At 49.4% G+C, this 26474-nt stretch overlaps 1 protein-coding gene across 1 annotated transcript in view; it reads right to left on the bottom strand.

Annotated features, from left to right (window-relative positions):
* hip1 (huntingtin interacting protein 1) overlaps positions 1 to 26474 on the bottom strand; it is a 308542-nt gene that overhangs the window by 15794 nt on the left and 266274 nt on the right. The window contains exons 19-24 of the mRNA XM_070857288.1: positions 13637 to 13784; positions 11666 to 11752; positions 7277 to 7384; positions 6294 to 6430; positions 5432 to 5542; positions 3752 to 3810 (exon numbers count right to left, since the gene is read on the bottom strand). Of these exons, the coding sequence (XP_070713389.1) occupies positions 3752 to 3810; positions 5432 to 5542; positions 6294 to 6430; positions 7277 to 7384; positions 11666 to 11752; positions 13637 to 13784 (650 nt within the window). The remainder of the gene's footprint in view (positions 1 to 3751; positions 3811 to 5431; positions 5543 to 6293; positions 6431 to 7276; positions 7385 to 11665; positions 11753 to 13636; positions 13785 to 26474) is intronic.

Raw genomic sequence — 26474 nt, forward strand, 5'->3', positions numbered from 1 at the left:
CGGTAGCTCAGCTCAGGGTCAAATAGGACGCCATGGTTGCATATGGTCTGGTTCATAAGAACATAGGAAATATGAGCTCGAGCCTGCTCCGCCATTCAATAAGATCATGGCAGATCAGTGCCAGGGAGAGCGATGGAGTCGGTGACTCGGGAACGGAGTTTGTGGCCGGGACCGAAGACAATGGCTTTGGTTTTCCCAATATTTAGTTGGAGGAAATTTCTACTCATCCAGAACTAGATGTCGGACAAGTAGCGTGACAAAACAGAGACAGGGCAAGGGTCAAGAGAGGTGGTGGAGGGGAAGAGGGAGGTAGGTGTCATCAGCCAGCGTACATGTAGAACCTGACATTGTATTTTCAGATGATGTCGCCAAGGGGCAGCATGTAAATGAGAAATAGGAGGGGGCTAAGGATAGATCCTTGGAGGACTCCAGAGATATTGGTGTGGGAGCAGGAAGACAAGCCATTGCATGTGATTCTCTGGATAGACAGGAATGGAACCAAGCAAGGGCAGTCCCATCTAATTGGAGGAGGATGGTGTCGTCAACCATGTCAAATATTGCAGACAGGTCGAGAGGTTGAGGAGGGATAGGTTATCATGGTCACAATCAAAGAAGATGTCATTTGTGACATTGATCAGGACCAGTTCAGTGCTGTGGCAGGGGTGGAAACTTGATTGGAGGGGTTCAAACATGAAGTTGTGGGAAAGATGGGCAAGGATTTGGGAGGCAACAACACGTTCAAGGTCTTTGGAGAGGAAAGGGAGTTTGGAGATGGGATGGTAGTTTGCAAGGACAGAGGTTTTTTTTTTGAGGAGCTGAGTGATGACTTGAAGGAGGGGGGCAGTACCTGAGTTGAGGGAACCGTTAAAAAGCAGGACCTCAAAGGTAGTAATCTCTGCATTACTCCTGGTGCCACGAGCTAGTGAGTACCGAAATAGGATAGAGCAGATGAATGCGGGGCTGGAGAGATGGTGCAGGAGGGAGGGCTTTAGATTCCTGAGGCTTTGGGACCACTTCTGGGGGAGGTAGGACCTATACAAGCCGGACGGGTTGCACCTCAACAGAGCTGGGACCAATATCCTTGCAGGGGGAGGGGGGCTGTTTGCTCGTGCTGTTGGGGAATGTTTAAACTAGCTTGGCAGGGGGATGGGAACCTGAAAATAGATTCAGTAGGGAGGGAAGTAAAGCTAGAATTGAAAAGCAAAAACGTAGAAAGTGAATTTGAAGGACAGAGGAAACAAGGGCTAGAAAGTATTCAACAAGGAGGTCTGGCTGTACTAAATGGTATATACTTGAATGCAAGGAGTATAGAGAATAAGTCAGATGAGCTGAGAGCACAAGTAGACACTTGGAAGTATGATATTATAGCTATTACAGTGGCATGGCTAAAAGAGGGGCAGGTATGGCAGCTCAACAGTCCTGGATACAGGAGTTCAACCTGTACAGGGCTATAGTAATACCCACCCTCCTGTATGGCGCAGAGACATGGACCATGTACAGTAGACACCTCAAGTCGCTGGAGAAATACCAACAACGATGTCGCCGCAAGATCCTGCAAATCCCCTGGGAGGACAGACGCACCAACGTCAGTGTTCTCGACCAGGCCAACATCCCCAGCATTGAAGCACTGACCACACTTGATCAGATCCGCTGGGCAGGCCACATTGTTCACATGCCAGACACGAGACTCCCAAAGCAAGCGCTCTACTCGGAACTCCTTCATGGCAAACGAGCCAAAGGTGGGCAGAGAAAACGTTACAGGGACACCCTCAAAGCCTCCCTGATAAAATGTAACATCCCCACCGACACCTGGGAGTCCCTGGCCAAAGACTGCCCTAGGTGGAGGAAGAGCATCCGAGAGGGCACTGAGCATCGAGTCTCGTCGCCGAGAGCATGCAGAAAACAAGCGCAGGCAGCGGAAGGAGCGTGCGGCAAATCAGACTCCCCACCCACCCTTTCCTCCAACGACTGTCAGAGACTGTAATTCCCGTATTGGACTGTTCAGTCACCTGAGAACTCACTTTTGAAGTGGAAGCAAGTCTTCCTCTACTTCGAGGGACTGCCTATGATGATGGACTAATCCACTTCTCATTCATTCCATTGTGCAGAACTCCAAAAGACTAATCATTTTCCATTGTCCAGAATTCCAACAGAAACTTGTACGAATTAATTTTTCATTCACTTCCATTATACAGAATCTAATGGACTAGTTCATTATTCATTCACACACTTTGTTCAGAACTCCAATTGACTAGTTCACTTCCCATTCCCTCCCATTGTCCAGAATTGTAATGTCTAATTGACTTCCCATTCCCTCCCATTGCCCAGAATTATAATGGATTAATTTAATCCTCATTCACTCACATTGTATAGTATTCCAAAGGACAAATCAGTTTTTGTTCACTGCTGCTATACACTTTAAAAATCACTGTATTCTCATTGTTCTGGACTCTCTTGTGTTTTGCTTTGAGTTGAATTGCTGAATGAATAATTCATTCGGGTCTGCTGCAAAGGTTTACCAATGGCTGCTTTTATCTGCAGTTTAAAAAAATGTGTTCAGTCATAATATTTCATGCCCCCAATTTTCTCTCCACAGGCACCAAGAACATTCCTGTACTTGACCCGTTCTTCGTGTGTAAATGTCCGGGAGTTAGACTATCATCAATAGATGCAGTCACAAATCTAGTGATTAGATTTGCAACTGTGTATCTGAGTACTGTCTCCCCGAAACTCATTTATCTTGGAACCCGAGGAGTGGAAGAGGGAGAGATCCCGTCTGTCTGAGCAGGATTTCAACCCAGGCTTTTGCATTAAAGGATAGTGTGACCCCTGCCCTAGCCCTGAGCTTGCATCTTTCTCCAGTTCCTCTCCTATCTAACCTTATCCCCTCTCCAAGCTCATCTTATCCATGAAACCCATCTCATGCTCCCTCGGCCCTATTTCCACCAAACTGCTGACCATCCAACTTCCCTTCCTGGCCCCCATGTTAGCTGATATTGTTAATCGTAGAATCATAATATCACAGAAATTTACAGCATGGAAAGAGGCCATTTCGGTCCATCATGTCCGCGCCGGACAACAATCTCACTTTCCAGTTCTAGGTCCATAGCCCTGCAGCTTACAGCACTTCAAGTGCACATCCAAGTACTTTTTAAATACGATGAGGGTTTCTGCCTCTACCACCCTTTCGGCCCTGTAGACCATAAGCTTGGTGCCAGATTTATCCAATGGCATTCTGGTAGTGGGAGTGAATGGGGATTGATTTCACCCCTGGAACTGTATAAGTGGGGACCACTTTCATGGAGATGGACCAGCTCCACAGTTGACCATTGTTTTGGGTCCATTTGCATGAATACATTGATGGTACATTTAATGAGAATATAATCCTAAATTACGACAGTGACTACATTTCAAAAAGTACTTCATGAGCTGTAAGCACTCTGGAACGTCTGGTGGTTGTGAAAGACGTTATATAAATGCAAGTCTTACTTTATGTTGACATTATTTTGTTTTGTAGAAAAATTCTTTGATTTAAAAACCACAACAAATGACAGTGGGTCTCATACAATTTTTTCCCCCACCTTTTTAGTTTTCCCAACTGAGATTTTGACAGCAAACATGAGGCCCTTGGAGTGGGAAGCTCACATTGAGACAGGGCAAAACCACCGGCAATCTCCAATGGGAAAATCCTTACTGGCGCCCAAACTTCATGTCGACCGATGTAAATTCATGCATACTTGAACGCACTGACCTCTCATTCACCTCCAGATTCACACCAGTGTCTCCTGCCCTCGACTTGCTCAGCATTTCCTGGTTACAAGGTTACAAAAAGAAATAGAAAACCGTTTTAGCAAGCAGCTTTCAAATGCAACAGCAGAATTCCTTTCTATTGCAACAATCAGCCAGGGAAAAGCTAGTGGCTTTTTCTTTGTAAACCTCTTCCAAACAAACTTCAGACACAGTTGTGTATAGAACAGTGTGGTTAATAATAAACAGAACCGATAGTACAGGTCAGCAACATTGCAGAGCTTTGTGTCTCTTATCTCCTCCGAACCTTCAAGATGTTGCCTCCTTTACCCAACTTTCCTATTCCACCCATGCACCCCCGCCCCCCCCCACCCCTCCACATGCATAGCCTCTCTGTGTGAAGGAGCCACATACCATGTATTGTATTAGACTGCCTTAAACCTTTGTACTGAAATTCCAGAATTGTAAAATTTCAGTGAATAAAAGAAAAATCTTCCCTGTAAATTCCGTTAAAAAAAGTATATATATTTTTTGTGATTTTCCCCAAAGGTCTCAGGTGTCCACACTGCTTACTTTGCTTGTGGAAGATTTGTCAGCCAACGATGCGCTGTTCTCAGTCAACAAGATGATGCTGGGGAAGAAAACACCTAATTTTCCTCACCAGACCAGAGGAGAAAAATGTTACCGCCAGGAATCCCATCGGGCCCTCATTATATGTCTCCCAGGCAAAGTCCAACAGGCTTGATCATTGACATGAGGAAAGAGGACAACCCGCAAGAAGAATGTCCCACACCATGCCAATTGCACCAACTCCCTGTCTCAACATTCCTTCACACATATGAATTCATATTTCTCTTCATGCATACATAGAAACATGGAAAATAGGTGCAGGAGTAGGCCATTCGGCCCTTCTAGCCTGCACCGCCATTCAATGAGTTCATGGCTGAACATGCAACTTCAGTACCCCATTCCTGCTTTCTCGGCATACCCTTGATCCCCCTAGTAGTAAGGACTTCATCTAACTCCTTTTTGAATATATTTAGTGAATTGGCCTCAACAACTTTCTGTGATAGAGAATTCCACAGGTTCACCACTCTCTGGGTGAAGAAGTTTCTCCTCATCTCGGTCCTAAATGGCTTACGCCTTATCCTGAGACTGTGACCCCTGGTTCTGGACTTCCCCAACATTGGGAACATTCTTCCTGCATCTAACCTGTCTAAACCCATCAGAATTTTAAACGTTTCTATGAGGTCCCCTCTCATTCTTCTGAACTCCAGTGAATACAAGCCCAGTTGATCCAGTCTTTCTTGATAGGTCAGTCCCGCCATCCCTGGAATCAGTCTGGTGAACCTTCGCTGTACTCCCTCAATAGCAAGAATGTCCTTCCTCAGGTTAGGAGACCAAAACTGTACACAATACTCCAGGTGTGGCCTCACCAAGGCCCTGTACAACTGTAGCAACACCTCCCTGCCCCTGTACTCAAATCCCCTCGCTATGAAGACCAACATGCCATACAACTACCTTCTCTCTTCCAATAATGTACTCTTGAGGTGCAACGTTCTATGCGTATCTGCATTTACCCATCCATCAATAGATACTGTACCCAACTATAAAAGTATTTTTTCCAAGGTACAACTTTATTCTATTTAATGAAATTAGAGCAGCTCCCACTGATGCAAATCACCTCTATCCTTGTAGTGGCGGCTTCAACAGCCGCTGATGTGGCAGACATCTCCTGTTCCACCAGATCACCCAACTCTTTTTGTTTGATGTCTCTTCCTTTAGGCCTTAGCTCCTAAAATAAACACAGACTTTGTTTAGTCGTAAATCATCATTTACCATATATACATACACACACACTCTCTCTCACACACAAAGAATGTTCTGAATCATATTGGTGTTACATTTCACTGGTGTATAAGTTGTTCCCTATATTAATAAGGGCTTGAAAATGGGCATCAAATACAACAAGGTGCTGGTTTTTACAGTACTGGCAGTAGCACTGTGGACTGTGCAGAGCAATTCATGGGGCAAGAATTCAACTTGGTCAAGCCAGAATTATAGGAGTTCCCCAAATGGTTCAGCTATTTCTGGTATGGCATGGAAGCATATAGACCGAGAGAGTCCCAGGTTTGGTTTTTGTTTTATGCTCAGTCGCCTGTTCTCAGCTGGGGCAGTTCGGGCGGCTACAGTTGGGTTGGAGAGGTGGGAGAAATAAAAACTAGTCCTGATTCTTGCTCCTGATCAGCCTCCATTGGCTCCTCCTGGAAAATGCACTTCGATGAGTTTGGCTATAATGCTTCCCAGGGTCCCGTAGTCTACTGACCATCATTGTCTAGGCTTACACGTGCAAAATGGTCACTTGCGTGAGGTACTAGATGGTGTCCAGCAGCTGTGGAACTGAACTCCATCACGAGTCAGTGCCTTAGAAAAGGAGGACGACAGATTAGAGCTAAAACAAAAGGCATGGAACGACACCCTACCACGCCAAGGTTGTTGGTCCATTGTGCTGCATCCCAAGTCTATCCAATCTATCAGCCTCTTACCTCTGCAATTGTGTTTATCTGGTTCAGACTTTCTTTGACTTTTGTGGAATCTGCACTGCTCAAAGTTGTAGTGTCCTTCAAACTGGAGAAGTAGGAGAGTACATCACTGCCGCACTGCTTACACGCTTCCAACAGGCCTAGCAATTAGAAAACAGAACTAACATAAGGTACGGGCAAAATAGTATAGCCACAGACAAAAGTTACAAGCACACACTTCCATAGCACGCTGACGGGGGTTGTATTCCAAGGTCAGTGGCTTTCTCTCCTTCTTTGCTCGCCTTGAGTGTAAAGACACTGAGGAACTGAGCCCACAGGTTTTCTTTGATGACATGAGCTACGGAATGACAAAGATCAGCCAGGGTTCCTGCTTCTGAAGGTTATTCAATGATCCCCGATGAACAAACCTTTGAGTAGGGTTCAACTGTGGTGCGTGTGACCAAATAGCCTGCCAACAGCCCCGGTCAAGGTTCAGATCTAAGAGTGGCTATATGGGTGAGCTACTGAGTGTAACTGTCCACAGCAAGGAATCATAGAAAATAGGTGCAGGAGAAGGCCATTCAGCCCTTCGAGCCTGCAACACCATTCAATAAGATCATGGCTGATCATCACCTCAGTACCCCTTTCCTGCTTTCTCTCCATACCCCTTGATCCCTTGGGCCTTAAGGGCCACATCTAACTCCCTCTTGAATATGTCCAACAAACTGGCATCAACAACTCTCTGCGGTAGAGAATTCCACAGGTTAACAACTCTCTGAGTGAAGAAGTTTCTCCTCGTCTCAGTCCTAAATGGCTTACCCCTTATCCTTAGACTGTGTCAATGACTTCAGGAAATAAACTGGGGAACAAAATAAAAGTAAAACCCCAACTGACTAGTGGGAGTGTTGAGTGGGTTGACGCAAGGCTTTGCGTTTTAAGCCAACCCACACATGCCAGCCTGTTAACAAGAGCATCAAACATGACAGCAGATTGAGAACATTACTTACAGTCTGCCTGTTCCATTGGCACCATATGGGAAGTGGCACTACCTTGGACAATGGTATCGCCTATCAAATGGGTAAAGAGGGTGACTGACTGCAGCAGGTTGCTGGCATCTGGAAAAACAAAAAATATGCAAGAAAATTAAAGTACTGTACAGGAAAGGAGCACAGAATAATACCAACTACGACAGCCAATTCAGAGGCCCAAAATATTCTCGTATCAACAACATAAGAAGAACATAAGAAACAGAAGTAGGCCATCTGACCCCTCGAGCCTGTTCTGTCATTCAATATCATGGCTGATTTTATATTGTATTTATGTAGTGCCTTTAACGTAGTGAAACATCTCAAGGTGCTTCACAGGAGTATTATGAGACAAAAAAATTTGACACTGAGCCACATAAGGAGAAACTAGGGCAGGTGACCAAAAGCTTGGTCATAGAGGTAGATTTTAAGGAGCACCTTAAAGAAGGAAAGAGAGGTATAGAGGAGAAGAGGTTTAGGCAGGGAATTCCAGAGTTTAGGGCCTTGGCTATAGAAGGCATGATCACCAATGGTGGAGCGATTATAATCAGGGATGCTCAAGAGGGCAGAATTAGAGGAGCACAGACATCTCAGGAGTTGTGGGCCTGAAGGAGATTACAGAAATAGGGAGGGACGAGGACACGGAGGGATTTGAAAACAAGGATGAGAATGTTGAAATTGAGGTGTTGCTTAACCGGGAGCCAATGTAGGTCAGTGAGCGCAGGGCTGGTGGGTGAGCGGAACTTGGTGCGAGTTAGGACACAGGCAGCCGAGTTTTGGATGACCTCAAGTTTACGTAGGGTAAAATGTGAGAGGCCAGCCAGGAGTGCGCTGGAATAGTCAAGTCTAGAGGTAACAAAGGCATGGATGAGGGTTTCAGCAGCGGACGAGCTGAGGCAGAGGCAGATGTTACGGAGGTGGAAATAGGTGGTCTTAGTTATGCTGCGGATATGTGGTTGAAAGCTCATTTCAGGGTTAAATATGACACCAAGATTGCGAACAGTGTGGTTCAGCCTTAAGACAGAAGCTGGGGAGAAGGATGGAGTCAGTGGCTAGGGAACGGGGTTTGTGACGGGGACCGAAAACAATGGCTTCGATCTTCCCAATATTTAATTGGAGAACATTTCTGATCATCCTGAATTGAATGTTGGACAAGCAGTCTGACAATTTAGAGACCGTGGAGGGTCGAGACAAATGGTAGTGAGGTAGAGCTGGGTGCCATGAGCGTACATGTGGAAACTGATGCTGTGTTTTCAGATGATGTCGCCAAGGAGCAACATATAGATGAGAAATAGGACAGGTACAAGGATAGATCCTTGGGGGACACCAGAGGTAATGATGTGGGGCGGGAAGAGAGGCCGTTGCAGGTGATTCTCTGGCTACGATTAGATAGATAAGAATGGAACCAGGCGAGTGCAGTCCCACCCAGCTGGACGACGGTGGAGAGGTGTTGGAGAAGGATGGAGTGGTCAACCGTGTCAAAGGCTGCAGACAGGTCAAGAAGGACCAGGAGGGATAGTTTGCCTTTGTCACAATCACAATGGATGTCACTTGTGACTTTGATGAGAGCTGTTTCAGTACCGTGGCAGGGGCAGAAATCTGATTGGAGGGATTCAAACATGGAATTGCAGGAAAGATGGGCACGGATTTGGGAGGTGACAACATGTTCAAGGACTTTGAAGAGGAAAGGGAGGTTGGTGATGGGTAGTATAGTTTGCAAGGACGGAGGGGTCAAGGGTTGTTTTTTTGAGGAGAAGGGTGATGAAAGCAGATTTGAGGGAAAGGGGAAAAGTACCGGAGGAGAGAAAACCGTTAACAATGTTGGCTAACATGGGAGTCAGAAATGGAAGTTGGGTGGTCAGCAGTTTGGTGGGAATAGGGTCAAGGGAGCAGGAAGTGGTCTCGTGGACAAGGTGAGCTCGGAAAGGTCATGAGGGAAGATTGGAGAGAAACTGGAGAAAGATGTTAGGTCAGGGCTAGGGCAGAGAGGATCCTTAGAGGAGGTTTGGCATGGTGGGCTAGGGGAAGGAAGGGAAGTGGCAGAGGCAGCTGAACAGATGGTCTCAATCTTAGAGACAAAGAAGTCCATGAGCTCACACTTATTGTCAGAGGTGAGGATGGAGACTGGGGAGAGGGGTTTAAGACGACGATTAGCAGTGGAGAATAGAAGCCAGGGTTTATCTTTACATTCCAGAATGAAGGTAGATGTAGGGTTGTGGGGGGTGGGAGTGTGGGGGGGGGATGTGGGTGGAGAGCGATACGAGGAAGTGGTCAGAGATGACCTTATCTGCGATTGACAGGATGGGAGCAGATGGCAAGGACAAGGGGGTGGGCGTGAATATGGGTTGGGGAGTTTACACGGAGGGAGAGATATAGGGCCCAAGTTTCCACATGATTCGCGCCTGATTTTTAGGAGCAACTGGTGGAGAACGGACTATTTTAGAAATCGCAATTCTCCACATTTTTTTTTCTGCAGTTCTAGTCAGGTAGAACAGTTCTAGTTTAGAACAGAATTTTTTCTTCAAAAGGGGGCGTGTCCGGCCACTGACGCCTGATTTGAAAGTTTCCACAGTGAAAATGTACTCCAAACTAAAGTAGAATGGAGCCAGTGAAGATTTTTGTAGAACTGAAAAAACCTGTTCTACACATTAAAAAATCAGGCGCAGGTTACAAATTAGGCGTCCAGAACGAGGTGGGGGGGGGAGGGGAAGGGAAGTCATTAAATTCGACAATAAATCCTTATTTATACTTCTACAAATATTATACAAATAAATCCAACCTGAATAAACATTTATAAGCCACGAAAAGATTAAATAAACCATCTTCCTACCTGTGTGAAAGTGCTTCAGCCAGGGAGAATTCTGCAGCCGTTCGTCCCGCTGAGCGGGAGGGGGAGAGAGAGGGAGAGGGAGGGGGAGAGAGAGAGAGAGAGAGAGAGAGAGAGAGAGAGAGAGAGAGAGAGAGAGAGAGAGAGAGAGGGAGAGAGGGAGGGAGGGAGAGAGAGCGAGGGGGGCGTTGGGTCGGAGAACAGGAGCGCGGGTCGGGTCAATCGGGGGGGGGGGCGGGGAGCGGGTGTCGGGTCGGTGCGGGGGGAGCGGGTGTCGGGTCTCGGGTCGCCGGGGGGGGTGGGGGGGGGGCGGAGAGCAGGTGTCGGGTCGGGTCTGGTCGGCGGGCGGGGGGGGGGGGGGAGCGAGTGTCGGGTCTGGTCAGGCGGGGAGCAGGAGCTGGCCGTGGGAGGAGCCCCAGTGAGGCCATTCGGCCAGGGCTAGGGGCTGCGTGCTTCGGGCCCCTCCCACACAGTTCGGCGCCTGGAGCTACTGCACTTGCGTGCCGACTGTAGCGCGCATGTGCAGAGGTCCCGGCACTGTTTTCAGCGCCGGGACCTGGCTCCGCCCCCCCACAGCTCGTGCTGGCTGCGCCGAGTGCCAGAGGACCTGTAAGTAGGTGCAGACTACCGAGGATTTTTTTAGGCACCGTTTTAGGCGCGAAGAACGGGCGCACAGCTCGGAGGGGCGCCCGTTTTTTTTCTTGTGGAAACTTGGGCCCAAAGGGAGGATAGGAGGCTAGTGAACTCAGAGGAGAGCATGATGAATTGAGATCGAAGCTGAAATCACCGAGGATGAGAAGTCGTTCGGTGCAGAGGCTGAGGGAGGAAAGCAGTGGAGATATTTCGTTAATACCATTTTTATGACGCTTGTGTGGGCGGTAGAGAACGGGAATTTTAAATGAGAGGCGAAAGGGGTGGAATAAAGTGAGATGCTCAAAGAAGGAGAAAGTGCTGGAGGAGTAGAGGGACAGACCAAGGTGTGATTTACTGATGAGAGCCACACCGCCACCTGGGCAAGTGAATAGCCAGGCGGAGAGGCTTCATTTAAGGTCAGGTATCATCATACCTCCACCAAGTTTCCGTCAGGGCCACAATGTCGATGCAATCATCCACAATAAGCTCATAGATGGGAAGGGTCTTGTTTGCTGGAGGGAGATGCAGAGGGTGATGGCTGTCCCACTGCCAGCGTCCACTGGGTCAGCGCTAGGGGGGGAGGGGGGGGCGGGGGGCGGGGTGAGTTGGATGGGGAGGAGATTGACAAGATTAGCCCCCAGTGGGCACATTTTAAATACCGCTTCTGATTACAGTTTTAAAATCAATCCCACCCAGGACCCCTGAGCGAGCTCAGCAGTGGACAACCTAAAATGGGTCCGAATGACATTATAGGACCCTGATTTGAATAAATTAATGAGGCTCCCATCTGCTTCAGTCGGAGGGAATTAAAATCGATCTTTAAATGTCTGAACAAGGTCACACTCCACACACCAAGTCGCCATTGGTTTGGTTAGTTAATTTTGTCACATTTGCACTTCCTCAGATCCTACCTGATCTGTCAGACAGATACTTCATGTGTCCATCCTGTAGTCTGTTGAGGGAATCCAGTGAAGCCTGACCTCTCGTGATGAGATAATCTGCAGGAAGCAATCGATCGCAGTAAGGATCCCATGTTTTCCACTGGGTTATAAGTTTCTCTCACTAATTTGACTAAAGCTATTAACCATATTAAGCACAGCATCAAAAAGGTATTATGTTTTCTTTTGGAGTAGGTAAGAGTGGGACATGACCCTCAATGTTTTCCGCTCTCGTCTCTCTAAACCACACAACCCTTGCAGATACAGGGTAATTTTCCACGGCCTGTAGCCTCACTTGTTGTGAGTGAGGGTTACAGAATTAGCGCAATGGGGATAAAGCTCACCTCCTACTGTTCTATGGTATCCCAGTTCAGTGATAGGTGATGCTACAGGATTTTATTTACTACAAATTGGTTAATTGAATTTACAAAGTTGCTTCGTCTATCTCCTGACGAGCCAGTCTGCGACAGGTCTGTCAGTCTGTGTCATTACACCTGGGTGTTCCAGTACACCACCTCACCCAATTCCCAACATTGCTCAGGCTGGTTGAGGTCACAAGGAGAGACACAACACTTGCCCCTGAGAAAGAGCAGACGCATTCATTGCCTCTGTCCTGGCTACCTACCTCTCAACGTGATGAAAGGGCGGAATTCAGATTCTTGATTTCTACAGAACCATGAAGTCAGCTGATTGTGTTGGCTTGGGAGACCAGCACGCAGTTCCTGCTTTTCTCCGTAGTGCTGAGTAATGTTGGGATGCCCTGATTTAATGAGAGCCAACAATAGTCTTGCTGGGCTCCATTTGAACTGTGGTGGATGGACAATGGGCTCAATTTTCCCCAGTAATTTGCGCTGTTTTTATGGCGCAGGCCGCTGTTTGTGGCCTAAGTTTAAAAAATACAAGTTTCCCCAAGAAATTTGCACCAGCCAGTCAGTTATGATTATTTTAGGTTTGTTTTTTTTTCAGTCAAAGGGGGCGTAATCTGCCACCCGCGCCAATTCTGGCCAGTTAGGCAAGTTTGGCCAGCTCAGAGTTATTCCAGTTCTTTTTAGGCCAGTGTATGTGGCCTCTGTAGAAAAACCTTCTGGTGAGTTAAGGAAATCAGCACACGCAAGTAAATCAATGCAGCAGATGCCCGGACAGCAGCAGCAGGAGAGGTATGAGAGAGGGTGGGGAGAAGCCTTTCGGGTATAGTTAGGTGCGGGGACCGGGAGGGAGGAGGCCATTCGGCCTGGGATAGGTGCAGGGTTTATAACCAAGAGGTCATTCGGCCTGGGATAGGTGCAGGGTTTATAACCAGGAGGTCATTCGGCCTGGGATAGGTGTGGGGATCAGGATAGGGGGGAGGCCGTTCGGCCTGGGATAGGTGCGGGAATCAGGATAGTGAGGAGACCATTCGGCTAGGCATAGATACGGGGATCGGGACCGATACCGGGAGGCCCTTCGGCCTGGGATAGGAGTGGTAATCGCACGGCATCCAGGAGGGGGGCTGACACTTTAATAATTTAATGGAGGTAAGTTCCTGTAATGTATTTTAATGTGCTTGTGCAGATTGTGAGCTGGCTGCATCACTTTCCAGCCTCAGCCCGCATTGTGTTCCTGGTTACCGTGGCAACCCGATCTTTTTGGCGCAGATCAAGGCTCCAACCCCAAAACTAAACGACAGGCTAGGCGGTCTCAAAATGAAGAAATCAAACGGGGAAACTTGGAAGATTTTCTTTTGGCGTAACTCTTCAAGTATGCCAAAAAGCAGCTTTGGTGAAAATTGAGCCCAATATTGTGCATCCTACCTCCCTGAAATTTAATGTGAAAACAACTTTTTTCCTATCTTCACAAAAATCTGCTTTAAAACAATTTCACATTCAGATCTTTGCTATTAACTATTTAAACTACATTTTGGTTCAAACTCGGACCAGCTCGGTGCCTCTTGTTTCCTGTATTTACCTGCAGAACTGGTGCAGCCAACATGAAGGGGATCATCCAACCTGCTGAGTGCATCCTGAACGATTCCCTCGGCCTCCTCCAGCGCACAGCGCAGCAAGGCAAACTGTTCATCCAGCAGCTGCTTCTCCAGAGCCTGCTCGTGGTTCTCCTACAGAATATAGAACACATGAAGCCAGCACGGTACGTCCAAAATACACCCAGTCCTGGTACACAGCGCGGTACATCCAAAACACACCCAGTCCTGGTACACTACACAGTACATCCAAAACACACCCAGTCCTGGCACACTACACAGTACATCCAAAACACACCCAGTCCTGGCACACAGCACGGTACATCCAAAACACACCCAGTCCTGGCACACTACACAGTACATCCAAAACACACCCAGTCCTGGCACACAGCACGGTACATCCAAAACACACCCAGTCCTGGCACACAGCGCGGTACATCCAAAACACATCCAGTCCTGGTACACTACACAGTACATCCAGAACACACCCAGTCCTGGTACACTACACAGTACATCCAAAACACACCCAGTCCTGGCACACTACACAGTACATCCAAAACACACCCAGTCCTGGCACACAGCACGGTACATCCAAAACACACCCAGTCCTGGCACACAGCACGGTACATCCAAAACACATCCAGTCCTGGTACACTACACAGTACATCCAAAACGCACCCAGTCCTGGTACACTGCACAGTACATCCAAAACACACCCAGTCCTGGTACTCTACACAGTACATCCAAAACACACCCAGTCCTGGTACACTGCACAGTACATCCAAAACGCACCCAGTCCTGGTACACTACACAGTACATCCAAAACACACCCAGTCCTGGTACACTGCACAGTACATCCAAAACACACCCAGTCCTGGTACACTGCACAGTACATCCAAAACGCACCCAGTCCTGGTACACTGCACGGTACATCCAAAACACACCCAGTCCTGGTACACTGCACGGTACATCCAAAACACACCCAGTCCAGGTACACTGCACAATGAAACAGACCCAGTCCAGTTACATGGTACAATTGAAATATATACCCAGTCTGGTTACATGGCACAACTGACACACACCCAATGTTATAAATATACACATTTCAGCATTTTGGATTAATAGTATAATGAAAGTGTTAACACACCACCATCACAGTAACATAGTATCTCAATCGTTCACACCAGTTCTACAGTGCAAGAGAGTCCTGAAACCACTCAAGTCCAGTTATACATTACAAGATAGTTTTGGAAACACTCAGTCCAGTTCCATGGTATTACAGAATCTTAAAAACTGCAGCGAGAGATTCCATGGTATAGCCATTTTCAATACACGCTCTACTCAACCTCAACGAAGTGTAGTGTCACAATTAATTTGGCTCCATTATATAACAGGGCATTACTTTTGACGGCAAAGGGACATTCAATCAAGGAACTGAATAAGATCTTTTCACTTGGAAAAGTAGGCATCAGCATTAGAATCATAGAAATTTACAGCACAGAAGGCCAATTCGGCCCATTGAGTCCGCACCGGCCGACAAAGAGCTCTGCAGCCTAATCCCACTTTCCAGCTCTTGATCCGTAGCTCTGCAGGTTGTAGCACTTCAAGTGCACATCCAAGTACTTTTTAAATGTGGTGAGGATTTCTGCCTCTACTACCAACCTTTCAGGCAATGAGTTCCAGACCCCCACCACACCCTGGGTGAAAACAAATCCCCTCTAAACTTCCTACCAATTACTTTAAATCTATGCCCCCTGGTTGTTCACCCATCTGAGCTAGAGTGATAGGGGAGTCAATAGTCAGGGGAGCAGACAGGCGTTTCTGCGGCCACAGACGTGACTCCAGGATGGTATGTTGCCTCCTTCGTGGCAGGGTCAAGGATGTCACTGAGTGGCTGCAAGGCATTCTGGGGGGAGAGGGTGAACAGCCAGAGGTCATGGTCCATATCGGTACCAATGACATAGGTAGAAAGAGGGATGAGGTCCTGCAGGCAGAGTTTAGGGAGCTACGAGAGAGATTAAAAAGTAGTAATCTCCGGATTACTCCCGGTGTCACGTGTTAGTGAGTACAGAAATAGGAGGATAGAGCAGATGAATGCGTGGCTGGAGCGATGGTGCAGGAGGGAGGGTTTTAGATTCCTTAAGCATTGGGACCACTTCTAGGGAAGGTGGAACCTGTACAGAGCCGGGACCAGTATCTTCACGTGGGGGGTGTGGTTGCTAGTGCTGTTGTGGAAGGTTTAAACTAGCTTGGCAGGGGAATGGGAACTTGAGAATAGATTCAGTAGGGAGGGAAGTAAAGCTGGAATTGGAAAGCAAGAGTGTAGAAAGTGAATTTGAAGGACAGAGGAAACAAGGGCTAGAAAGTAGTCAACAAGGAGACCTGGCTGTAAAAAATGGTATATACTTCAATGCAAGAAGTATAGCGAAAAAGGCAGATGAGCTGAGAACACAGGTAGACACTTGGAAGTATGATATTATAGCTATTACAGAGATGTGGCTAAAAGAGGGGCAGGTATGGCTGCTCAACATTCCTGGTTACAGGATATTCAGACAGGATAGAGAGGAGTTTAAAAAGGTTGGGGGGGGGGGGGGGAGCGGTATTGATTAAAGAAACTATTACAGCTGTGAGAAGGGATGATATGTCAGAGGGATCATCAAACGAGGCCATGTGGGTCGAATTGAAAAACAAAGAAGGGGCAATCACACTGCTGGGCTTGTACTATAGACTCCCAAACAGTGAGAGGGAGATAGAAGAGCAAATATGTAGGCAAATATGAAGTGCAAAAACTATAGGGCAGTAATAGTCGGGGATTTCAACTATCCTGATATTAACTGGGATAAAATTAGTGTGAAGGGTATAGAGGGTGCGGAATTCCTAAAATGCATTCAAGAGAACTTTTTTAGCCAGTATGTAGCAAGCCCAACATGGGAGGAGGCAGTTCTGGACTTAGTTTTAGGGAATGAAGCTGGGCAGGTGGAACGGGTATCAGTGGGAGAGCATTTAGATGCTAGTGACCATAATTCAGTTCGATTTAAGGTAGTTGTGGAAAAGGACAAGGATAGACCAGGAATAAAAGTTCTAAATTGGGGAAAAGCCAACTTTGCTAAGTGGACTGGAAACAGCTACTTGAAGGTAAATCAGTGTCAGAGCAGTGGGAGGCTTTCAAGAAGATCCGGAGGATTCAGGCCAAATATGTGCCCATAAAAAGGGAGGGACTAACAAATCTAGAGCCACCTGGATGTCTAGGGACATACAGGGTAGGATAAAGGAAAAAAAGGAAGCTTATGACAGATACCGAGGGCTAAATACTGCAGAATCTCTAGAGGAGTATAGAAAGAGCAGGGGTGAAATTAAAAAGGATATTAGGAAAGCAAAGCGGGAGCATGAAAAATATTTGGCAAGTAAAATCAAGGAAAATTCAAATATGTTTTATAAATTATATTAAGAGCAAGAAGATAACTAAAGAAAGGGTAGGGCCTATTAGAGACAATGGGGCCAAGTTTCGGCCTGAGTTGCTCCTGTTTTTTTGGAGCAACTGGTTTAGAATGGAGTATCTTAGAAATTGCAATTCTCGGCATTTAGTTTGCTCCAGTTCAAGTCAGTTAGAACAGTTTCAGTTTGGAACAGATTTCTTTTTCAAAAGGGGGCATGTCCGCCACTTACGCCCATTTTGAAAGTTTAGGCAGCGAAAACATACTCCAAACTAACTTAGAATGGCGTAAGTGTAGATTTTTGTATGCTCAGAAAAACCTTGTTTACACTTAGAAAATCAGGCGTAGGTTACAAATCAGGCGTAGGGAATGCTGGGGGGGGTGTTTAAAGAGAAGTTTACAAACATTAAACACTTCAGTTTTACAAATAAAGAGCCATCATCAATAATAAATGATAAATACATCAATAAATCAACCAATAATTCAATCCAAAAAAATTAATAAAAAATTAAAAAAATTAAAAAATCAATAAATAAAACATTTTCTACTTACCGACTGCAGCACCGGGAGTCCTCCAACAGCGTTCTGGGGACGGCCCCCCAGTGTGTCTCTGTCAATGTCTCTCTCTGTCTGTGTGTGTGTCTCTCACTCTCTGTCTGTCAGTGTCTGTGTCTCTGACAGCGAGGGGAGGGGGAGGTGGTGAGGGGAAGAAGGGGGGGGAAAAGAGGGGGAGGAAGGGAGGGAAGGAGTGAAGGGGGGAAGGAGTGAAGGGGGGAAGGAGAGGGGAGGGAAGGAGAGGGGAGGGAAGGAGAGGGGAGGGAAGGAGAGGGGAGGGAAGGAGAGGGGAGGGAAGGAGAGGGGAGGGAAGGAGAGGGGAGGGAAGGAGAGGGGAGGGAAGGAGAGGGGAGGGAAGGAGAGGGGAGGGAAGGAGAGGGGAGGGAAGGAGAGGGGAGGGAAGGAGAGGGGAGGGAAGGAGAGGGGAGGGGAGGGAAGGGGAGGGGAGGGGAGGGGAGGGAAGGGAAAGGGAGGGGAGGGAAAGGGAGGGAAGGGAAAGGGAGGGAAGGGAAAGGGAGGGGAGGGAAAGGGAGGGGAGGGAAAGGGAGGGGAGGGAAAGGGAGGGGAGGGGGAGGGAGGGGAGGCGAGGGGAGGGGAGGAGAGGAAGGGAGGGGAGGAGGAGAGAGGGGGAGGGGGAGGGGGAGGGGGAGGGGAGGAGGGGAGGGGAGGAGAAGGGGAAGGGGAGGAGAGAAGAGAAGAGGGGGGAGGGGAGGAGAGAAGAGGAGAGGGGGGAGGGGAGGAGGAGAGGGGGGAGGAGGGGAGGAGAGGAGAGGGGGGAGGGGAGGAGAGGAGAGGGGGGAGGGGAGGAGAGGAGAGGGGGGAGGGGAGGAGAGGAGAGGGGGGAGGAGAGGAGAGGAGAGGGGGGAGGGGAGGAGAGGAGAGGGGGGAGGGGAGGAGAGGAGAGGGGGGAGGGGAGGAGAGGAGAGGGGGGAGGGGAGGAGGGAGAGGGGGGAGGGGAGGAGGGGGTTGAGAGGAGAGGAGAGGGGGGTGGAGGAGAGGAGGGGGGTGGAGGAGAGGAGGGGGGTGGAGGAGAGGAGGGGGGTGGAGGAGAGGAGGGGGGTGGAGGAGAGGAGGGGGGTGGAGGAGAGGAGGGGGGTGGAGGAGAGGAGGGGGGTGGAGGAGAGGAGGGGGGTGGAGGAGAGGAGGGGGGTGGAGGAGAGGAGGGGGGTGGAGGAGAGGAGGGGGGTGGAGGAGAGGAGGGGGGTGGAGAGGAGAGGAGGGGGGTGGAGAGGAGGGGGGTGGAGGAGAGGAGGGGGGTGGAGGAGAGGAGGGGAGGGGGGGGAGGAGGAGAGGAGAGGGGGGGAGGGGAGGAGGAGAGGGGGGAGGGGAGGAGAGGAGAGGGGGGAGGGAGGAGGGAGGGGGAGGGGGGAGGAGGGAGGGGAGAGGAGAGGAGAGGGAGGGGTGGAGGAGAGGAGGGGGTTGGAGGAGGGAGGGAGGGGAGGGAGGGAGGAGGGAGATGAGGAGGGGTTGGAGGAGAGGAGGGGGTTGGAGGAGGGGTAGGTGAGAGGAGGGGGGGGTGGAGGAGGGAGGGGTGGGGGTGGAGGAGAGGAAGGGGGTGGAGGGAGGAGGAGGGAGGAGGGAGGAGGGAGGAGGGGGGTGGAGAGGAGGGGGGTGGAGGAGAGGAGGGGGGTGGAGGAGAGGAGGGGGGTGGAGGAGAGGAGGGGGGTGGAGGAGAGGAGGGGGGTGGAGGAGAGGAGGGGGGTGGAGGAGAGGAGGGGGGTGGAGAGAGGGAGGGGGGTGGAGGAGAGGAGGGGAGTGGAGGAGAGGAGGGGGGTGGAGGAGAGGGGGGTGGAGGAGAGGAGGGGGGTGGAGGAGAGGGGGGAGGGGGGAGGAGGAGAGGAGAGGGGGGAGGGGAGGAGGAGAGGGGGAGGGGAGGAGAGGAGAGGGGGGAGGGGGAGGAGGGGAGGGGAGGAGAGGAGGAGAGGAGAGGAGAGGAGTGGGTTGGAGGAGAGGAGGGGGTTGGAGGAGAGGAGGGGGGTGGAGGAGAGGAGGGGGTGGAGGAGAGGAGGGGGTTGGAGGAGAGGAGGGGGGTGGAGGAGAGGAGGGGGGTGGAGGGAGGGGGGGGGGTGGAGGAGAGGAGGGGGGTGGAGGAGAGGAGGGGGGTGGAGGAGAGGAGGGGGGTGGAGGAGAGAAGGGGGGTGGAGGAGAGGAGGGGGGTGGAGGAGAGGAGGAGGGGGGTGGAGGAGAGGAGGGGGGGGGGGAGGAGAGGAGGGGAGGGGGGGAGGGAGGAGAGGAGAGGGGGGGGGGAGGGGAGGAGGAGAGGGGGGAGGGAGGAGAGGAGGAGGGGGAGGGGAGGAGAGGAGAGGGGGGGAGGGGAGGGGAGGAGAGGAGAGGGGGAGGGGAGGATGAGAGGGGGAGGGGAGGATGAGAGGGGGAGGGGAGGAGAGAGGGGGGGGAGGAGGAGGGGGAGAGGGGAGGGAGAGAGGAGGGGGGAGGGGAGGAGAGGAGAGGAGGGGGGGAGGAGGGGAGGGAGAGAGGAGGGGAGGGGAGCAGGAGAGGAAGAGGAGAGGAGGGGGAGGAGAGATGGGGAGGGAAGGAGAAGGGGAGGGGAGGAGAGGAGAGGGGGGGAGGGGAGGAGAGGAGGGGGGAGGGGGAAGGGAGGGGGGAGGGAAGGGGAGGAGAGGAGGGGTGGAGGGGAGGAGGAGAGGGGGGAGGGGAGGGAGGGGAGGAGAGGAGAGGGGGGAGGGAAGGAGAGATGGAGGGGAGGGGAGAGGAGGGGAGGGGAGGAGAGGAGGGGAGGGGAGGAGAGGAGAGGAGAGGGGGGGAGGGGAGGAGAGGAGAGGAGAGGGGGGGAGGAGAGGGGGGGAGGGGAGGAGAGGAGGGGAGGGGAGGAGAGGAGGGGAGGGGAGGAGAGGAGAGGAGAGGGGGGGAGGGGAGGAGAGTAGAGGAGAGGAGAGGGGGAGGAGAGGAGAGGGGGTGGGGAGGAAAGGTGAGGGGGGGGAGGGAAGGAGAAGAGAGGGGTGGGAGGGAGAGGGGGAGGGAGGGAGTCGCGGGGATGTTGCGGAGGTCGGGGGGGAGAGTGTCGTGGAGGTCGCTGGGGGGAGCGGAGGTCGGGTCGGGTTGCGGGGGCGGGGGTCGGGTCCGGTCCGGAGAGCGGGAGTCAAGTCGGGTCGGGTGGGAGGTGAGCCTTATACACGCAGCCCCAGTGAGGCCATTCGGCGAGGGCTAGGGGCTGCGTGCTTCGGGCCTCTCCCACACAGTTTTGGGCGCCTGGAGCTACTGCACATGCGCGCCCACTGTAGCGCGCATGTGCAGAGGTCCCGGCACTGTTTTCAGCGCAGGGACCTGGCTCCGCCCCCCACAGCTCATGCTGCGCCACGCCCAGCTCCAGAGGACCTGCAGGGAGCCGGAGAATAGGTGAGTTTTTTTTAGGCGCACTTTGTGGCGCAAAAAACGAGCGTCCAGGTCTGGGCTGCGCCGTTTTAGGTGCGGCCCGAAACTTGGGCCCCATGAGGGTAATCTGTGTGTGGAGGCAGAAGATATGGGTATGGTCCTTAATGAATACTTTGCATCTGTTTTCACAAAAGAGAGGGGCGATGCAAACACTGCTATCGAGGAGGAAATGTGTGAAATATTAGATGAAATAAACATAGAGAGAGAGGAGGTATTAAGGGGTTTAGCAGCTTTTGGAAGTGGATAAGTCCCCAGGCCCGGATGAAATGTATCCCAAGCTGTTAAGCGAAGCAAAAGAGGAAATAGCAGAGGCTTTGACCATTATTTTCTAAACCTCTCTGGATTCAGGTGTGGTACCAGAGGACTGCTAATGTGTACCGTTGTTTCAGAAGGGAGAAAGGGATAAATCGAGTAATTACAGGCCAGTCAGCCTAACCTCAGTGGTGGGAAAATTATTAGAAAAAGTACTGAAGAACAGGATAAATCTACATTAAGAAAGACACGGATTAATCAAGGACAGTCAGCACGGATTTATTAAGGGAAGGTCGTGTCTGACTAATGATTGCATTTTTCAAGGAAATAACCCGGAGGGTCAATGAAGGCAGTGTGTATGATGTGTCTATGGATTTTAGCAAAGCTTTTGTTAAGGTCCCACATGGCAGACTGGTCACGAAAGTAAAAGCCCATGGGATCCAGGGCAAAGTGGCAAGTTGGATCCAAAATTCGCTCAGAGGCAGGAAGCAAAAGGTAATGGTTGATGGGTGTTTTTGTGACTGGAAGGATGTTTCCAGTGGGGTTCCGAAGGGCTCAGTACAAGGTCGCTTGCTTTTTGTGGTATACATCAAATGATTTGGATGTAGGGGGTACGATTAAGAAGTTTGCAGATGATACAAAAATCGGCCGTGTGGTTAATAAGGAAGAAGAAAGCTGCGGACTGCAGAAAGATATCAATCAACAGGTCAGGTGGGCAGAACAGTGGCAGATGGAATATAATCTGAAGAAGTGTGAGATAATGCATTTGTGGAGGGCTAACAAGGCAAGGGAATACACATTAAATGGTAGGACACTGAGAAATGTAGTGGAACAAAGGGACCTTGGAGTGCATGTCCACAAATCCCTGAAGGTAGCAGGCCATATAAGATGGTTAAGAAGGCATACGGAATACTTGCCTTTATTAGTCAAGGCATAGAATATAAGAGCAGGGGGGGTTATGCTTGAACTGTTTAAAACACTACCATAAATGAAGATTTATTCTGCCCCTCAGAATTTTCTTCAATAATTTTCCCACCACTGAGGTTAGGCTGACTGGCCTGTAATTACTCGGTCTATCTCTTTCTACCTTTTTAAACAAAGGTACAACGTTAGCAGTCCTCCGGCACCACACTTGTAGCCAAGGAGGATTGGAAAATGATCGTCGGAGCCTTTGCTATTTCCTCTTTTGATTCTCTTAACAGCCTGGGATACACTTAATCTGGGCCGAGAGATTTATCCATTTTCAAAGCTGCTAAACCTCTTAATACTTCCTCTCTCATTATTACAAAATTATTTTTTTTTAAATAAAGGGGCAGTGGAGGACTGGGTGCCAGAGTGGGTTAGACATTGTGACTTGATTTTGGATCCCAAATTTGAAACCAGCCCGGATTGATGGGATGCACGTATCCGCTTCCTCAACGTAAGGGTACTGTGTGAAATGAGCGTGAGCAGACTCATTCAGCTCCCAGTTATTTGGGCCCACAGCACACAATTACCTCCAAACTGACGATGTAAACCAGAAGCATCAGAGAAAGACTGAGAGAAATGGAAAGAAGCATCACTCTCACTACTGAGGATTTCAGCACATAATCCAGGCAGACACTTCAGTGCCATACTGAGGGAGTGCTGCATTGGCAGAGGTGTTGTCCTTTGGGTCAGACTTTAAACTGAGGCCCTGTCTATCTGTTCTAGTGGATATTAAAGATCCTATCCAAAGAAGAACAGGGTGTCCCCACTCAAGCAGCACAGCCAACAGCGTGTAACGCAACTGGGTGCCCATGTTTCTGTTGTCAGATTTTCATCAGACACTGAATTTGGTTTGACACTTGAAGCCTGACCAGAGCAACTCTGCATACTTTTTCATTCAGCTGGTTCTGCAGTCCCTCGACCGTTCGGCTGGTGTTATCCCTCTCTGCTGTCAGGGCCTCCTTCAGCTGCTCCAGCTCGTCCTGCAGTACAATCAACGTGCTCTCCTTCTGATTCACAGCCTCACTTAGTGCTGTCTTTTCTGACATCAGGGATTCGATTGTTGATACCATTACTGTGCTCGTCTAGTAGGGCATGACAAACGGGAAATAAAGTAAGGAAGCATTTTAAACTTTAACGAATATAATACTTTTTTAAAAATTCTTGACATGTATCAATCCCTGTTGATCTCTTTTAAAAGGCCCTTTTCTTTGAAGCATTTTATTTGTTACGTTGCACTGTAATATGTATATCATAATGAAGCAAATTACCTAAATACACTTTAAATTATCCATAACAACTGTGTGACCATTTACCCGGCACGGTAATTACAATTCAGTTTATATTCCTTTGTTAGCTTCTTGCCAAACTTGGTACAAGAGGTAAAATTGGTAAAATATAGAACGTTCTGATGAAAGGTCATAGACCTGAAACGTTAACAGTTTCTTACTAATTAGGAACATACAAAAAGGCGTAGGCCATTCAGTCCCTCAGGCATATTCTGCCAATCAATTAGAACATGGCTGATCTGTATCTTAATTCCATAACCCTTAATGCCCTTGCCTAAAAATCTCTCAATTAATCCCCAATCCATACCAAGTTAGGTGGCGACAGCTGTTGGTCTCGGTGCCCTTTGCTTGGAGGGGAACGTTCAGCCTGACTGCTATACAGTGACTTTGGAAAGTACAGCTGAGACAGAAGATCAGCCATGATCTTATTGAATGGCGGAGCAGGCTCGAAGGGCCGAATGGCCTACTCCTGCTCCTATTTTTTATGTTCTTATGACCCCCAGCCTCAACAGCTTTTAGGGTGAGAGTGTTCCAGATTTCATCTACCCTTTGTGTGAAGAAGTGCTTTTTATCATCACCCCTGAACAGCCTAGCTCTAATTTTAAGGTTATGCCCTCTTGTTCTGAACTGCCCATCAGAGGGAATAGTTTCTCTCTATCTCCCCTATCAATTCCTTTAATTATCTTAAACACCTCGATTAGATCATCTCTTAATCTTCTATACTCAAGGAAACACAAGCCTAGTCTATGGCCTCATAATTTAACCCCTTTAGCCCCATCTACATATGATGACTGACCTGCTGAGTGTTTCCAGGATTTTCTGTTTACATACAAGAATAGAATGGTTAAGTGAATCAATTACTTGGCAAAATTCATAGTTCATTTAACCATTTTTTAATGTATATAGATAATCAGTCAGACAGATATATGAGACAATGTATCCAGGTTACTTTTATGAAACGTCCTTCAGTCAGGTAAATCGGTGAATGAAGCCCATTCCCCTGCCATTACCCCGCACCCCAACCTAAGCAATGCTTCCTTCTCTTTCCACTCCCAAAACAAATAATTGTGTGTTTTTCTCCATCCTGGAGCCTCACACAGCTACAAAAACAAAACCCAACTTCTGTAGGGATCTGAAAGCAAGTTTCAGGCCTGATTCAGCAAACATCACTCACTGTAGAAACTGCTGATGCTTGCAACTGAACCGTCATTTTATCAGCTGGGTGTCCATGTTCGGTTCAGTCACATGAGAATCAGGAGAATGATCTCATGTGGGCTGCTAACACCACTCAGTAAAGGCTGAGGTCACTGTTTCAGAGATCACGTTCCTTCCCGAAACGATTCTCCAACACTGAATTGCTATCTTTTGAACACGATCTGCCTGTTTCTCTTTAAAATGCAGCACCACCGGTTGAAGCTGGAGTTGCTGCACGCAGGAAGCAAGAAGGCTGCCTCCTTTCCATCACTCCTCACATAGCTGACTCCTAGGGTTAGAAATTGTGTCACACCCGTTTGGGGCGCTAACTTTTGTGGGGGTGCAAAAGTATCGCTGGACGATACGCAGTTGATTCTGACGCAAACTTCCGGTTTAGCGCAAAGTCCTGTGCAGTGCTGCTGCTTTCACAGGCTCCTTTCCTCCCTTAAAGGGAAGGGCCAATGCTATTGGATATTTGGAGGCTAAGGATGGGAATGGTCGTCGACATCACCTGCGATACGTGCAGAGTAGCCCCAAGCACTGGGCTGATCAATTGCGGGATCGATAAGATTCAAAAACAGCACACTAGGGTGATAACATTTCGGCCTACCTGATCACCACTGCCTTTAATTACCTCTCCCCAAACGGCCAGCCGAGGTGACAATGCCTCCTGCAGCTATTGTTGTTGACACCCGAGGGGGGGGGGGTCGAAAGGGAATTTTACATCCGGGGCGATAATGGGGAGCTGTGCACCAGATGACATCACAATCTCCAGGGCGCAGGAGATCGAGGCGGTAAGTTTAACCGCCAGCGCTAACCCGCCATAGAAGTTCGCAGGCGTCGGTAATTTTGCTGTGCCCGATCGGTAAGCCATTAGCGCCCTGTTATCACCCCCTGGAGGCGCTAACGCGAGGCGCAAAGGAGGCCAATTTCTCCCTCCTAATCTCCGTATTCTAAGGACAGGGAAACAGGAGAGGGGTCGCCACCTTCAAATGTTCTTGTATATCTCCAAAAGCCCTTGTATATCTCCAAAAGCCCTGTAATACAACGGGAGCAGGTTTAAGGGCAAGCTCCTAATTGAGGAGAGCCATGGAGATTTTAGAGTAACAAAAACAGCCAGAGAAAGTAAGGACACACAGAAGGGCAAGTTCACTGATCCCCATGGAAGAATTAGTGCTAGTGTGCTGTCGCCTTGCATCTGACCCATACTCCCATCAAGTTGGGAGTGGGGGAATTGTTACATTTAACTGTAATTGTTATCAGGGCATTCGACCATGGGGAACATCATATCCAACACTATTCCTCTCCTCACTCAACCCACACACACACGCAAGATTTTCCAGCAGGGATATAGTAATCTGGATCAGCTACCTTGGTCAATGTTGCCCCTTCCTACCCTGGGGTACTGAGGTTGTTTGCAATATCTCAACCTCTACTCCTACTGAGGGCAGGTAACTCAACAAAATAGCACTGAATCGAATCTGGGATCCCCTGACTTGTACGGCCCAGTTCCACAGAGCCAGTGTCTGAATCATTTCACAATGGGTCATTTTGTCCCTGAAGACCACACACTTGGACTAAGCATATGGAGCGAGGAGTTCCTGCCTCCGCCCGCTAATCTCGGAGGGATGTATTTGGAAGCTCACCTGTTGAGAGTCCTCCTGCGAGTGTTTCAGCGACACCACCTCCTCATTCCTGGATTTCAGCTCCTGCTGCAGGGACACCAACACCCGAGTCTGCTC

This window comes from Pristiophorus japonicus, chromosome 16, assembly GCF_044704955.1.
Source record: "Pristiophorus japonicus isolate sPriJap1 chromosome 16, sPriJap1.hap1, whole genome shotgun sequence".
In the NCBI taxonomy this organism is placed as follows: domain Eukaryota; kingdom Metazoa; phylum Chordata; class Chondrichthyes; family Pristiophoridae; genus Pristiophorus; species Pristiophorus japonicus.